Source organism: Vidua macroura, chromosome 8 (genome assembly GCF_024509145.1).
Source record: "Vidua macroura isolate BioBank_ID:100142 chromosome 8, ASM2450914v1, whole genome shotgun sequence".
Taxonomy (NCBI): Eukaryota; Metazoa; Chordata; class Aves; order Passeriformes; family Viduidae; genus Vidua; species Vidua macroura.
The window spans coordinates 12,320,947-12,336,152 of NC_071578.1; the positions used below are offsets into that span (position 1 = coordinate 12,320,947).

At 42.7% G+C, this 15,206-nt stretch overlaps 1 protein-coding gene across 3 annotated transcripts in view; it reads left to right on the forward strand.

The window, feature by feature from the left end:
• Positions 1-15,206, forward strand: part of SH3PXD2A (SH3 and PX domains 2A) — a 248,293-nt gene that overhangs the window by 215,679 nt on the left and 17,408 nt on the right. For all 3 annotated transcript variants that reach the window (XM_053983427.1, XM_053983428.1, XM_053983430.1), the window contains one exon: positions 9,665-9,782. In XM_053983427.1, the coding sequence (XP_053839402.1) occupies positions 9,665-9,782 (118 nt within the window). The remainder of the gene's footprint in view (positions 1-9,664; positions 9,783-15,206) is intronic.

A 15,206-nucleotide genomic window follows, 5' to 3' on the forward strand; every position in this document is an offset into this window, starting at 1 on the left:
ACAAAACTCTATAAAATATTAAGGCTGCATAACCAGTCCCTTACAGTCAGCTGGTAGGACTCAAGGACCTAAGTTGCATTCCCAGGTTTTCCCTCTTGCATTCTGATGCCCACCATCTGTGTGCATCTTCTCCAGACCTGCCTTCTGATCAGTGTCAGTGTCCTACCTGGCAGTCTTCCCCAGTACAGGCTCCCCTAATCTCTTCCATCTTTGCCTTTTTCTTGCTTCATTACAGTTTCTTCCCTATTAGGCCCAAGCAGGGCTGGGGTTTTGAGGGTGTTGGAGAATATGTGCTTTATCTCAAACTGAATCTTGGCACTTGGACTTGGCACAAACTTCAGCAATCTATAATTTTTGTCCAAGGTTTGGGGCACCCTCTGTGACTGAGCTGCTTCTACAAGGTCTTTCCAATGTATCTCAGTCACAGATAGCCAGGCTGGCTAAAAATAAGCTGTTTATTGTCATTAGAAATGATAGGTTAGGGAATCCTCACAAGAACAGGCTTATTGGAAATAAAGAAAGTGACTTAAATAAATGGGCACAAGCTGGAGACAGTGGCTTCATGATCTGGCAGAGCTGCAGCCTGTACAGACATCTACGCCTTCCAAACTGCAGTTGTTGAAAGTATAAGTCTCTCTGGGTGTCCAGCCTGCTGTTCTCTAACAGAACACAGTTTATATGAGGTCAGGAGAGATTTTTCTCCCATCTTCCCCTCCCATCCCAGCCCAGAAGACTTCTAACAAGGCCAAATTTGGGTGAATTTGCACTGAAATGACAGAATGCATGAAGTGTACATATGCACTCTCCTGCCAGCCTTCAAGTCCTTGCTCCAAAGCACAGAAGAACTCGAGTTTTTCAAACAGGAGGTTGCCAGAATTGTTCAACACAAGCAGAACAGCTTCCCCTTCCCCACTTGGCCTCTTCCTTGGAAACAAACTCAATTAAACATTTTGGCTGAAATTCTTCCCACCCAGCAATATTCTGCTTGAAATAGTCCTTGCTGCTGGAAGGGTTAGCTTTGGGAGTTCACTGGAGTTGAAGAGCAAGCTGTAAAGGATGCCTCCCGTTGTATATATGCTTGGGTACCACTAATAAGCATTTTTATCAGTTAGGCCTGTGATAGAATCACTTTAAGGCCAGAATCAATGGAATTAAGCATTGCTTCTGAAGGGCAGCATTTTCTATGTGACTTAAGTATTAAAAACACTGAGAAAGCCTGAGTGCAGAAGGGAAGAGTGTTTGCTTCCCTGTTAGACTGTGCCTGATGGGGGAGAATTATTAGGGGTAGCACATGGCTTATTTATTTCTAACCTTTCCAAAGCCATTTGAAGAGGCTAGACATCCCTGACCTCCAGATATTTGGAAGCAGTGTTACTGGGTCTGTGAATAAGAAACATGAAAGACAAATTGTTGAATATCATGGTAGTGCTCCTTTTTTTTAAACCTGAAAAAAATTTGCAAAGGGAACAGCTGTAGTCTGTTTCTACAAAGAGAAACAGATTACTTTTGTTGCTCAACTTTTCTCTTTAAAATGGTCTGTGGTGTGCCCAGATCTAAGAGATTACATTGGTTTGTGTTTCTTATGTAGCTGCAAAGCTTGTGGTTTTTTTAATGTTAAATGTGGTACATTTTCTAAACTTTTTCCTATACATTCTGAAACTCCAGTAATACAAATATGGGTTGTGAGGAGAAGCTTGAAAGTTTGTAGTTTTCCTCATACTTGATACTCATTAGACCTACAAGCTGCAGAGTTCTTGTTTTGTACAGAGTTAAATAGTAATTCTACACATGCATTTATTTGGAACTTCCCCTGAAAGGGAGCTTAGGATTATTTACAGGCTTAATTTAATGAAAAGTCATTTGTGCTTTTACAGGTAAAAATGGGATGTTACATGCCTGTCTTCTATGCCAGATAGCTGACCTAAGTTATTGCTGCTTTGGTTTTGTGCCAAGTGCTTTCAACTGGAGCTGCTACAATGCAGGAAAGCACTTTAAAGTTATTCATACCAACAATATAGTGACATATGGGCTGAATTTCTGCCAAATGAGCCAATTATTTAGGAGTAGCTCCTAGCACATAAGCATAAGCTATTCATTGAAAGAGTTAAAGTTAGAACTTCCCACTGCTTGCCTATCTCAGGGAGAGAGGGAGCTTGATGGGCAAAGGTAGTGTGTAGAGGGAAGGCAGCCGTGTTACCCAGTGGTCTTGATATTTGAACTTCATTCTGAGTTGGTCTTAATACTGGAACCCGATGTCCTAGCCCACGTGGGTGGTTCTTCAGCCAGTTTTGTAGCTGTGGAAAGATCACTTGGTCAGTACTGGTAATCCAGCCTGGCTGATGTGCTTGTGCGCTCTTACCCTTTCCTGCATCTCACCAGAGCTGCTCTGCCCTCTTTGGTATGAGACTTCTCCCCTTGTTTTCACTCTTCCCTGCTTGTGCTTGATGGTGATGAAATGCTTGTCAATCACAGCAGAAGACTGTGAGTGACATTGCTGTGCTAAATCAAACCAGCACAGAGCAGCTTCAGACTTAGTTTGTTCTCTCCTTTGGTTGGGTTTCTTTTTTTCATTTGGTTGGTTGGTTGTTTTTTTCACTCTGTTCTCCAAGGAAAGTAGTAAATGCTCATTGGTCCTTGCTTGGTTGAACTAAGAGCATGCACAATACAAAGCTGTTTAGAAGAAATGTCATTATTGTTCTTTTCTATCTGTTGGCACAAGGTATTATTTAAAACAAAAAGCAGGGAAGGGAAGAGGGACAAAGGCTGAAGAGCTTCTGTCTGCAGATGAACACATTTGATAACTGTGGACAGTCATTCTCTCTCTGCATATTTAGGCAAGTAAAACAAAGTCCATGTTGAATTAATGCATTGCTTTCTGGAACAGAGAGACTTTTTCCAGAAGCAGGTCTGACAAAGGGGGGGTGGAGCGGAGGAGTGGGGGAGGGCGAACACAGACTGCTGACAGAGGGGAAAGTATTTTGAAAGAAAATTCTTCTGTGGTTTGGAAGATGTAGGTTTGGGGCTGTTGCATTTTGCTGAGAAATCATTAATTGGCTAATTTCTAGCCCAGTTCCCCCCTATCCCTTCCCCTACCAGCATATCAAACCAGGAAGGGGTCACAGAAAGCTGGGGACATGTACAAGCACCAGCCGAGTAAAGGAAATTACTCCCTTATTTGGTTGGCTCCTGAAGCACTGCTAATAACTTTCACACTTATTAATGGAGGCAGAAAAGAGAAAACTTAGAAAATAGAGGTGAAGGAGAGGAATGCGAACTGGGGCTCTCAGAACTTGGAAGCAGAAATGTCTGAGCACTGGCTGTTTGCCTGGGAAAGATGAGACTGATTGTGCAGGGCTGGAAACGTGCGTGGTATTTTAGCTGCTTAAAGGCAAGGCTCCTGTCCCGAGAAGTTTACAGCCTAAACAAAGAGAAGGAGATCCGTGCATCAAAGGAACGTGGGCAGGTGGCAATTTGGCATGAATCTTCTTGCAACCAAAGGGGTTTTCACAGTGTAAAATGATCCTTCTTCAGTATTTTTAAAAGCTTTTAGAGAAGGACTAAAACTAAGCTTCTTTGGGAAGGCAGGAAATCGGGGTAGTAAGGCTTATTTTAGGAAAGCTTTGAGAGCTTCAGGTTATTTGATAGCATCGAGGAAGGAGCCTGCTCAGGTTGATGAGGCATCATATGAAAGGTATGAGGCTGAGTGGGAAAACATCACAGAATTTGAAGGAGTGGGAAATCCACATGAACATGTGAGTGTGTGTAGTAGGGCAATAAAGCAAGGCACAGCACACAGGCTTGAAAATTCAAGATGGAACAACTGAATTGGGAGTGCACTTGGTAGGAGTCTGGTTGAAATGCCAGAGTACTGCTGTGCCAAGAGCCTTCTGCAAGAGCAGTGTGTGTTGAAAGGCTGGGAAGGGAGCAAAGCAGGCATGAGGTGGCTCTAGTGGCTGTGCAAAAGAGTCACTGAAAGGGCCAGTGAGGAGCAGCAATGGTGGAGAACTTGGAAAATGGCGGGGCAAGTCTGTCACCTCGGTGATAGAATCAGTGGTGGTGAAATAATCAGTGCAAAGGGAACTGGGAAGGCAGAATAAGGAAGATTTTGAAAGAGCTACTGAAACTCGGTTACAACTCGAGCTGTAAAACCTTGGTCTGCTTTCCTTGACCTGATATTAAGTATAAATCCAGACAGCCAGAGGAAGGACCAAGCTGCCATTTCAAGACACCCCCATAACTTCAGTGTAGAGTGTGTGTGTGTTCACAGTCACACATGCAAAATATGGAATACTGGTTTGACAGATGGGATTGGAAGAGCCTCACAGGCTGTCAGGTTCAGTGTCTTGCTTTGTCAGCCAAATCAGTAAAAATTCTTCAGGAGGGAATGGAGCTTCATCTTATCTGTCCTGAGGTTTTTCCTGTGGGAGAGATGTCCCAACAGGTTACCTGGTATGGAAAATGCCATAACCAATGCTTAAAAATTCTTCTGAGATTCCCCTTTTATTACTTGACAGAAATAAATCAGGTGAAACATAAGAAAACTTATTCAGAAATAGGTTGTTTAAAGGGAATGTGTTAGAATGTACCCGATTGCTCACCATGTGCAAGCTGCAATCCTACACAAAAGGGTGGGAAAAAAGCACAGTTGTTAAGGTCTGCAATTATCCAAAAATAATTGTCATTGACATTAAGTCCTCCTAAAATGTAAGAAGTCAAATGTCTTATCCCTCATTTTTCTGCAGCCAGTATGTTGTATCACAGCCAGTGAACAGGCTGGGCAAAACAGAATAAATATTTCAGTCCTCATTACACTGTGACTACAGAGATGACCTGTTGCTACTTGATGAGCATTGCCAAGGTGGCTACAGGTCATCTTGCTCTGCTGTAAATCATATGATGGTTTAATAGCTGTATTATAAATTCTTTTTATGTGAAAAGTTGCACTTCTTTAAGCTTTATCTTAAAATGGGTGGGACAAGAAACATGGGTGTGTTAAACTGTCCTAGCCAGGTTTTAGATCAAGTTTTGTATGGGTTGTCTTGACTCTGCTCTGTATTCAAAAACTGGTTTTAAAATGGCTTTTTAGTTTTAGAGCTATTGCTGTTTATGTACAGAAAAGGCCTCAGCTTGGCAAAACACTGTGGTGTTGCTGGAGGAACACAGAATGGTTGTGTTCTTGTTTTGGTGGAGTTTATTGTTTTCTTTCCTTTGTGCTTTTTTGTCCTCTTCTTGTGGTTACAGAAGGACATTAGATGTTAACAACTTGTGCAAAAGTGATCCATAATACTCAAATACCAGTGATTTCCTTGTAGCAGGTCTGTTGTGTACATCTGTATAGACCATGTAGTGTATGTGGCTGTCATGCAGGGCACTGTACAGCTCAGATCATTTGTCCTGTATGTGTGCACACCTTCCAGCTGGACAGCCCTACCTGTGCTGCATTTTCTGGGGGAAAATCTTTGTTGCTGGAAAAAGCCCTCTCTGTATTACTGTGGGCTGTTCCAAAGACATGGGTACTGTTCTCTGCTGTCCATATTGTTTTTCCAGTGATCCACCAAGATCTGTCCCTATATTTTGGTCCCAGTTCTCTACTGTATTTGTTCAGAAGATTTTAGGTAGGACCAGAGCAGAATAAAAGCCTGCCTTCTTTTGGGAAGGGGGAAAGGGAAGAGGAGAAAGATACACTGACAGGGAATTGAGGCTTTGGAATAAATAGTGGGCTGAGCACTGGGTTGCCGCAGTGTCTGGGAGAGCTGGGCAGAGCACAGCTTCAGCAGCAAGGTATGAGCTGGGTGGTTGAAATAGTGCAAAAATTCTGGTTGTGTATATTTTAAATAGTGGCTGTGTCTGGGGAGGAGAGAGAATGACACATACTAATCCTTTCCTTCCGACATAAGTAGATTGCAGCTGGATAATGCATGATGTGACAGACGTGTATTGTAGCTCTTTGCCAAACGGGCTTTGCTTCTTCATGCATGCCTTGTTCAGATTTACTGGGGCAGCTCAAAATCCAGAGAGGAACCTCCTTCAGCTCAGCTGGGAAAGGTGTCTGTGACCTGCAAATTAGAGATAAAGGAATGGGAGTGAAGTTGGCAATTAATAGGTCTCTGGATGTCACTCACTAAGAAAGAGCTGCCTTCTTGCCATTTTCAGTTCAAAGGGGGTAGGACTTTCATCCCTTTGTTTTGAAATGCAGCATTTAGCTGGTGTATGTGCTTTGTAGCATGTAGTAAAGTTTATTCTGCGCACTTGACCTCAACACTGAGGTTGATGTAACAGAAGCTGCAGCTGGGGAATACGAATTATCCTTTTGTTTGTCTTTTTTTTTTTTTTTTTTTCCTGGTAATTCTTAAGTCAAAACTTAATGAACCAAAATTATACACTTTTGTATTCTCTGTAGAGCTGGGCATATAACTTCACTGGTAGATCTGGGATGGTTCACTGATTTCTGTTTTATACTATTGCCTGTCACAGAAGCTGAATGAAACCAGCATGATAGATCAGATTTGTCAGAGTAACTCAGAGCAGTGTCATTCTGCTGTCTGACGCTCTGCTGATTCTCTCATGAAACCATTTATCTATGTTAAGTCTTTACAGTAACTTTGCATATCAGTCATGAAGTGTCAAATATCTTTTCTTAAAGACTTCTGAATAATAATCTGATATGTTGAATGCTATTATCAGTCCTCTTTGGTGACACATCCACTGAGAGCTCCCCTGCTCCCTTCAGCAAATCTTGGTTTATACAAAGTGTCCACCAGCTAGAGATAATCTTTGAGAAACAAAACAGAATTTACACTTTGGTTACGAGGGGGCCCATATCTCTAGTTTGTTTAAGTTACAAACCTCGTGTATGTTTGTGGTATCTCCTGCAGCATTGACAGAAACCAAATGTGTGTAATCTTGGAAATGTAATTTTTGCTGTCAAAGTACTTTGCAAGGGGAAATTGTAATGGTGGCTTCCTGGCTTTTATCTGTAGGCTTAAAAATAGAGCTGCTAAACAAAAACATTGTGGGACCTTCTTTTCTAGAGTTGATTTTTAACACTTTTAATTGTCTTGCTTCATGGGAGATCCTTTTTCTCTCTCTTCCCTGCCTATTTCCATGCGCTCATTTTTTTTATTTCTTCTGTATAGAGAGGAGTCACCTAAAGGGCTTTACTCTCAAAAAGCAGTAGTCTTGAGCTGACAGCCACAGGACTGAAGATGTAAGCAGTGAAGGTGCTCATGGGCAGAATGGGACAGTGGCAGTTCAGAAGAGCCTTACTGTTTCTCCTGAGTGATCAGCCTCCAGTGCTGTTGGTTTTGATGGGTTACCACTGTCTCAATTCCTCACACACAGGTTTGGAAAGTTGTGTAGGAAGTTAGGAATGAGCAACCTATGCATGGTTATCTGCAGCAGAAGGGAAGCCACATCCCTGAAAAGTGAGACCACTCTGCCCAGCAAGAGGAGCCGAATAGTTGGCTTTAGCTGAAGCAGAGCCTGGTGTTTGTGTGGAGGAAAAAACAGAATAAACACAGCAATTTCTGTGGGAGTTCTAGTGGCAAAGGTGACCTCTGACAGCCTGGGTTATACAGCAGCTTTGGTATGGGGGAAAGAAAAAAGAGGGCCTTCTTCCAAGACTCAGTAAATATATGCTTAGCTCAGTAGTACTGTCCTAGAAACATCCCTGGAAGTGTCTGAAACAATGTGTATCTGGACAGAGCAGCTCTGAACTTTCCCTTGGCCCTTATGGGCCAAGATCAAGCTGCCCAGGGGTCTTCTGCAGTTCAGTTTAGTGCTTTGTGTGCAGTGGAAACCAGACATGGAGCTCCTTCTGCAGCAGACTTGAAAATAGAGGAAAAATTAGTCCAGTTCTACCACCCAGAGCAGAAACCAAGCTAGGAAAACTCTCCTGTCCTGTGACTTGGAAGCTGGGATTTCATTTGCTAGGTTTCATTTTTCAAGCCCCATCTTGTAGTGGAGTATTCCTGTGGGGAAGGTGTCATATGCTGATGGTGCTAATTACAAACTAGCTGGAATTTCTTACCAGTGATAAGCCAGTTAAGCAGCCCTCCTAGGGGAGAGCAGCACAGAGTCTTTTCCTCTTGGTAGCAAGGGTTTTCACAGATTTTGCCCCATCAGAATTAAAAGAATCCAAATGCGACCAGTCAAGGGAAGTTGACTTCAGAGATGTAGCTTTGCTGAATTTGCTGCCATCAGATGCTCTGTCAACATTATTTTCCCTTTTCTGAGGTATTATTTCTTACTCTGTCTCAGTAAGGGCTTTGGTTTATTTTTCATTAAGTTTCTATGCTTCACCCAGCAACAAAATACAGTTGAGCCACAAAACCAAACAGCTGCTTGGATTTGTTTTATTCTCTTAAAGAGTGCTCACTTCAAGCTGCTGCAGCCTTTTCATAGCTCCTTAGTTCTGCAGTGATCAGGAGCTTTGGATTCACTTTGTTTCCTGCCCATTCCTCTGCACTGACAGCCCTCCATTCTTTTCCCTGTTTGTTGCGACTGCCAGTTGAAAGTGCTAGGAAGGCTGGCTTCATTCCTTGCCTTCCCTGCCTTTAATCTAGCTACAGAAACTCATACTGTCACATGCACCATGATTTGGGTTGAGGAGAGGGGTTTTGTCACACTTCCCCTGTCTGCTGCTGCAGAGGAAGGATGGTAGTTCAAGTTTGCAATGGCAGGTGTAATTTTTTAAGCTCCAGAGGGAAAGGTTGACCTTGGGTGTAATGGGAGTGCTGCAGTAAATCACTCCTGGGTAGGTGGAAGAAGATGTTGACAAGTGTCTGTTCTGCTCTGCTTATTGGCTTGCTCTCAGCAAGTCTGCTTAAAACCTCTGCCCAGCTGGGAAGGGGACAGATGCTGGAGATGAATAGGGATGCTAAGTTTTTGGCTCAAACACTGTATTTGAAATCCAGTCTGTGCTTTTGAAGTGTGTGTCTCGGTTCTGGCCCTCCTTTACCAGTGTCACACGTGCAGTTCTCTCGAGTGAGGTTTAGCAAAAGTATGTTTGTAAAACACTTCACAACCTATGAAGGCAAATGTTGTATCGCCTTCTGTCATATGCAAACCTCTTTTGTTCTTTTGTCACTTTTTTAATGTTTCAAGCTCGTTGCTGTAGACCTATGCTGCTTGGGAGGTGCAAGCAGAGCAGCGTGCTGGGCCAGCCCCTCTGGGCTGGGGAGAAGTGTCCCTCTGGGGATGCAGCGCTCGGGTTTCAGTAACACAATGCTCCGTGCAGCCATGTGCGTGTGCAAAGAGCCAACTGGCTGCAGCTCCCGCGGTGATGCTCGGCTGATTTGGCAGCCAGATTGAGTCTGTCAAGTTACAGTATGGGAGTTAAGTCCAGCTTCAAATCCTCTCCCTTACCCGCTCGAGGAACTTGGAAGGGGGGAGGGAGGTGAGAAGAAGGCGGGGGGAACTCTCTGGGGACTTTGTGTCATTATTGGCATGGAAACATTTAGTGATTATCAGCAGCAGGGTAGTGGCAAGGGGCTGATTATCTGTCATGTCGTAAGCATAAATAACCAGTGGGCCCCTGAGCAGGGCTCCACCTTCTGTAATGGCTTCACGTAATCGCTGCATAACAGTTTAAAAGCAAGCAGTGCGGAAAAACAGCTGGGCTGATCCTGACCCTAACTGATGTTGCCTTTTCTCCCCTCACCAGAAGAGAAATATGTCACTATCCAGCCGTACGCCAGCCAGGGGAAGGATGAGATTGGGTTCGAGAAAGGGGTCACCGTGGAGGTCATCCAAAAGAACCTGGAAGGATGGTGGTACATCAGGTAAAGAAGCTGTGCAACCCACAGAAATTGTGGCAATGAGCTTTTCTGATCACTTACTGAATGTTAGCATTTAAATCATTCTGTAGCTGGACAGGGAAGCCCAAATTTTTCATAATGCCTCTTGAAGAAATATAAAGAAAAGTCTGAGGCGATAGAATGGTGACTAAAGTAACACTGCAGTGTCTGCAAAGGCTGTGGACCATTCCAGTGAGGAAATGCCATAACTTGCAGTTTTCGAGGTTTTTTCCTTGGTTCAAGTTAAAAGCCCATATCTGAGTTAAGATCTGTGAGACCTAACAAGGCTTTCTGTTGTATATAATTTTAATGTGTTTCCAGTATAAGAGTTATTCTGCAACCTATTTAAATCTATTTATAGCAATGCTGAAAGGCTGATTGTGATCTCTTGAGCTGTTTGGGGCAGGTAGTGCTACTTTCAGGGATACAAGATCAGTTTGCTGGCTATAGCCCTTGTGCAAGCTTACCCATGGTTTCAGCTAATTTGCTTTGATTTTTGTCTGTCTACATTGGATATTCCTAATGTAGAGGGGCTGCATTCCAAGGCCAGGTGAAGTTGTTATTGTACAACAAATTTTGTTATGTAGCTGGAACAGTGGTCCTAGCAGAGAGTTTTGATTTAAGAATCTCCTTTGTAAATGCTTACAGGGAGACTGTAAGTTAGATATTGTCTCAGTGATGTAGGGTGTCAGGATGAGCACTTGATGAGAGCTTTATTCATCTAGGTTCACACAGCATTTAGGTTTAAGTGCTCTTCTGTGGTTCTGCCCCTTGTCTTGTATCTGCATGTGAACCTCTCAGTGCTGTGACGTCCCATTTCTCTTCAAACAAGATGTGATACAACAAGTAGCTTAAAATGGAGGTTTATCTCTCAGCAGTGCAGAACATCTCATATAGTCATCTTTTTCCATTCAACATGTAATTATAGTGATTTTTTCCTCTTACCCTTCCCAAGTTATAGCTTGCTTTTGTTTGAATGCTGCTTGATTTATTGGCTATGGATGACAACTGCGAAAGTGCTGACTGAAGCAATGTTGTTTTTCTTGATTTGCCTTACTTAGAAATAAAAAATATCAGTTTTCTATCTAATGATCCCATGGAACAAATAAGCTAATAAAGATAGCAGTGGAGCCAAGAAGGCACTCTAGATAGGAGGAGCTCAAAAATGCCTGGGTTTGGTCAGGTCACATTTTTTTCTCCTTTAATTGTCTAGAGAAATGGGATCCAAAGTTTCAGATAGGGGAATCGAGCACATAGGTTTTTCTGAGGGGAGAACCATTGCAAGACACCTCTAGTTAATTTTTTGTATTTTATTTCTGCAGTGTAGCCTGGTTACTACTGTAGGTTTCCCCTCTGCCATACTAGCACTCCTACAATTAGTTTAATTTTTTTCCCCTTTTTCTCACACACTTCTTTGAGTCAACCCAAAAGACACATTTTTCTATACAACAGGAGTGCCTTTTGGAGCATGATGACACTTGCTGCAATGGTTTCCACAGCATCTTCATTCATGGCAATCTGCTGGAAGGACAGTGGATACCCCAGCCACCCTGTGATAGTTGGGGATTGCAGCATGTGCTTTGGCTTTTTTGGAAGAGGCATTTTGATTTGAGAAACCCCTCTTCTTGTTGGAAGATGTTACGTGCTCCCCGTATGTGTGACAAGTATATGGGGTGCCAACTGTGCTCCTTTCTGCTGCTTTGGAACACTGTGGTACTTTCCTCCTGGAGGATTAAACTCTTCGAGTTTTTTTCCCATGGGCAGTAGTTCCAGAAATGCTGATGATGTGATGCATCCCTGCCAGCTGGTCCTTTGCAGCCTGGGTGGCTGATCTCCAGCTTGCTGTGCTGTTTGTTATGTGTAAGCTGCCCTGAATGCTGTTAGGTACCCCTCAGAAAAGGATTCCCTTCCTGCAGAAATTTGCTTCTCTGAGTACTGACTGCCTTGGAAGGAGCAACTCCTCCTCTTGTGCGTGTGAGGGGAGAGGGAGCAGGAGGAGAATGCAGTCGAACCCTGGGCTGGAAAACAGACTGAACACACTTCAATGTGTGGAGAGAAAAACAAATCCAGTAGTTTGTAAGTGGAATCCACCTTAAAAGCATTAGCTTGTTCCACCTTAAATATGTAATTTCTCCAAATTCTTGGCCATGTGCTGATCCTCATTTCCTGTCCTTCTTTTTCTTTTCTTTCTTTTTTTCTTTTCTTTTTTTTTTTTTTTTCCTATTTTTTTTATTTCCCTAGTTTGCTTCCCTCTGGAGTAATTCCAGTGCTCTGGAGCTGGAAAGCAGATGTGACTCTCAGACTTACAGAGGCACTTCTGACTTTTTTTAACATTCCTATGGTTTTAATCCATTTTTTCCTTCATGTAATATAAACAGGGAGGGTTTTGGAAGCATGAAGGAACCAAATCACTGCACCTAATTCTTAGACCCTCCCAATTCAATGCTGTACAAGCTACAGGCAATATTGGTGTCTGTCTTCATGCTGCCCCACATGCATTATGACTTAAAAAAAAAAAAAAAAAAAGAGAACTAAGGAGAAATGACAGAAAGGATCTGTCCTGGGACCCTGCTTACTTCTCTGTTGAGTTCAGTAGATCTGTGCTTCTCAGTGTGCCATAGCTGGCATTAGCATCCCTCATTTAGATCTTACTTTGTCTCCAGGTGGCAGCAAGAGATACAATCTTGTGGTGCCCAAGTGGACTGACTGCAGGGCAAGTTGGTACCAATATGCTAAGTAAAGCTGTTTTGATTTGCCTTCATATCCTTCATTTTGTGGTTGCTCTGAGCCTCAGCCCATGAGAATGAAGTGCAGCTGGGAGGTGCTGGCAGCACTGAAGTGAGGAGGAATCTAGGATGGGGTTTCAAATGCCTGCAGTAGGTGCTGAACATAAAGGAAGCAAAGATACTTGTGAGTCAACTCTTAAGATGTGAAATGAAAATTGTTACTGGTTCAGGACTTTGCTGAAATTGATTAACAGTTGTTTTAGTTCTTTCACCTATAAAATGGGGAAGATCGAGGAATCTTCTAAGGTTATTCTTCAAAAGGCTTAAAGATTAATAAATTCAAGGACCAAGGTAAAAAATGTAAGCATATTTCACTTACATAAGTAGTTTTTATTTTTGATATTGCAAAAATAAACCAGTAGTTTCTAGTAACTACTGCTCAGAATTAACTTCAGGTTAAATTGGCTGACACAGGAAGAAGTAGCCTACAACAGCCTCTCCACTGAGGGTATGTTGCCCAGAGTTATTAACTGTCCATCTGTTGCTGCTAGTATTCATTGGGAGAAACTATGTGAGATCAGAGGTGTTTGTAGCAGTGGGGTTACCCAGGCTTATCCAAATACATACAGCTGGCAGCAGAACTAACAGGCCAGTGTAGAACCTGCCTGTGGCTGCCCTTCTGATCTTAAACGTGTTAAGTCTCCCACAAACTAAGATGGATGTAAACTGTTTCTTCTTGCTGATTTTGCACAATCAAGCTCTGTTGAAAGTAACCTTTGGAACTGGAGTGGTCAGTGCATTGGCCACTGTGGCTTTCTCACAGATGGAGACCTCTACACCTCCACGTTGTATAAACCCAGAAATGTCCTTTAGAAAAACATATTGATGCAAAGGCAGCAGAGAGCACTGGTCAGCAGCTCTGCAAAAGGGCTGTCAGCTGCAAAAGGGAATGAACCCAAAAGTCTTCAGGGTGGAAAATAGCACTGGGTGATGCCTTGACACAACAATTGTGGCATGTATTTCCTTATTTCCTTTTCATTTTTTTTGGCTTGGTTTGAGGCCTAGCAGAAAAACCTCAAAAGGGGCAGGATTTAATAGACCCAAATTGCTTCTTGACATAGCATCACACAGTGGATCCTGTGTATCTTTTCAAAGTCAAATCAAGTTAGTACCAGGTTGCTACTTCTTGTTAGTCTCCATGCATCACACAAAGCTCAGAGCTCTTGGGATGCTTTGCTTTGACATCAGAATCATTGGAAAAAATTGTCACTAAACTCCCTGAGCAGGAGAGATCCTACATCTTTACCTTCATGTGTGACAGAAGGCAAGTATGTAAGGAGAAGCAGAATCTCTAGTATCCTGCCTGGTCCAGGTGGGTGAGGAGGAAAAGGCAGGATTTTGGAGAGAAAGATCCTTGTGGTCATTGATAGAATTGTATTTGCTTTTATACAGGAAGGGTAATAAAGTCTAGAGAATCAAATCTACACTGCATTTTCCTGTTCGCCCTGTAAAGTCCCAGAGCCATTCTTAAGTGTGTGGATGCCATGAGGGAGAGCAGATGAGCTTTGATGCAGAAATCTCACTGGAAACCTCAGAATCCAAATGTTGTCATGGCAAAGATGCTCACCTGCCAGGAAATGAAATGCTCATATCCCATGTGCCCCAGATCCTTCCTCTGCTGTCTAATGAGGCTCCCTTTTCAATAAAGAACCTTAGAGTTCTACTGTTTTAACCCTTCTATTTCCTGCAGATTTCCTGAGCATCAGGATCTTAATGATGCCTGCTTTCTCACTTACAGTTCAAGTGCCTGCTTTGAGTATCTTGGGAGATTAGAGAGAAGGTTTTCAGTGACTCTCACTGTAGCAAGTTAGGGTTTCATTAGGGAAAGCAGAGTTCATCCACATGGTCCTCCCTGGAGTCTGATTGTAATCTGAAATCCCTGCTGAGGTGTTAGGAATGGCAGGAGTTAGAAAAAAAAAATTCTTCCCTAAAGCCCAGTTTAGAAGAATTACCTCAGTTTGAAGTGTAGCATGATAAACTCAGGATGGTGTTTCAGGAACATGTACTGGATTCAGGTGTCTGTTCACATTTCCTAGTTTATTTCTTCAAACTGCCTGTAGCTTGTTCAGGAAAATGAGTCTTCATCAAAGCCATTTTTCCTCAGACAAATTGTTTCTTGATCTTGCAATGCTAGAAGAAGCTGCAGTAATTTAAGGGTCCCACATGCTCCATGGCAGAAAGCTGCTCATGTGGAATTATGGAAGAGGGAATGGGAATTGTGGGGAATTGTGGAAGGGGGCCAATGTTCTTTGTAGTTTCAGGAAGGGAGGCTTGCACAACGATCTTAAACTGCAGGTGCAGGTTCTCTGTGCAAGGAGCTGTATACTCTTATTTTAGCCCATTTTCAATCTGAGCTGCCACTAGGAAGTTTAAAAATTATTAAAATATTTTACTTACTAGTTTGCTTTTTTGCTGTGTGGGAAAATACTAAGTTTGCCTAGCACTGTCTAGGGGAGGCATAAAACAAACTGGTGAAGCTCTTTACCTTGTGTGTAACTATTTATTGTCCAGAGAGACTCCTTCCTTAGGATTAGTGGCTTTCATCTACACAGTTAACTGCTGGCTCAATTGACTTTGATATGTCTAATCAATGGATAAAGAATGAGTAGCGACTGCAAAATCT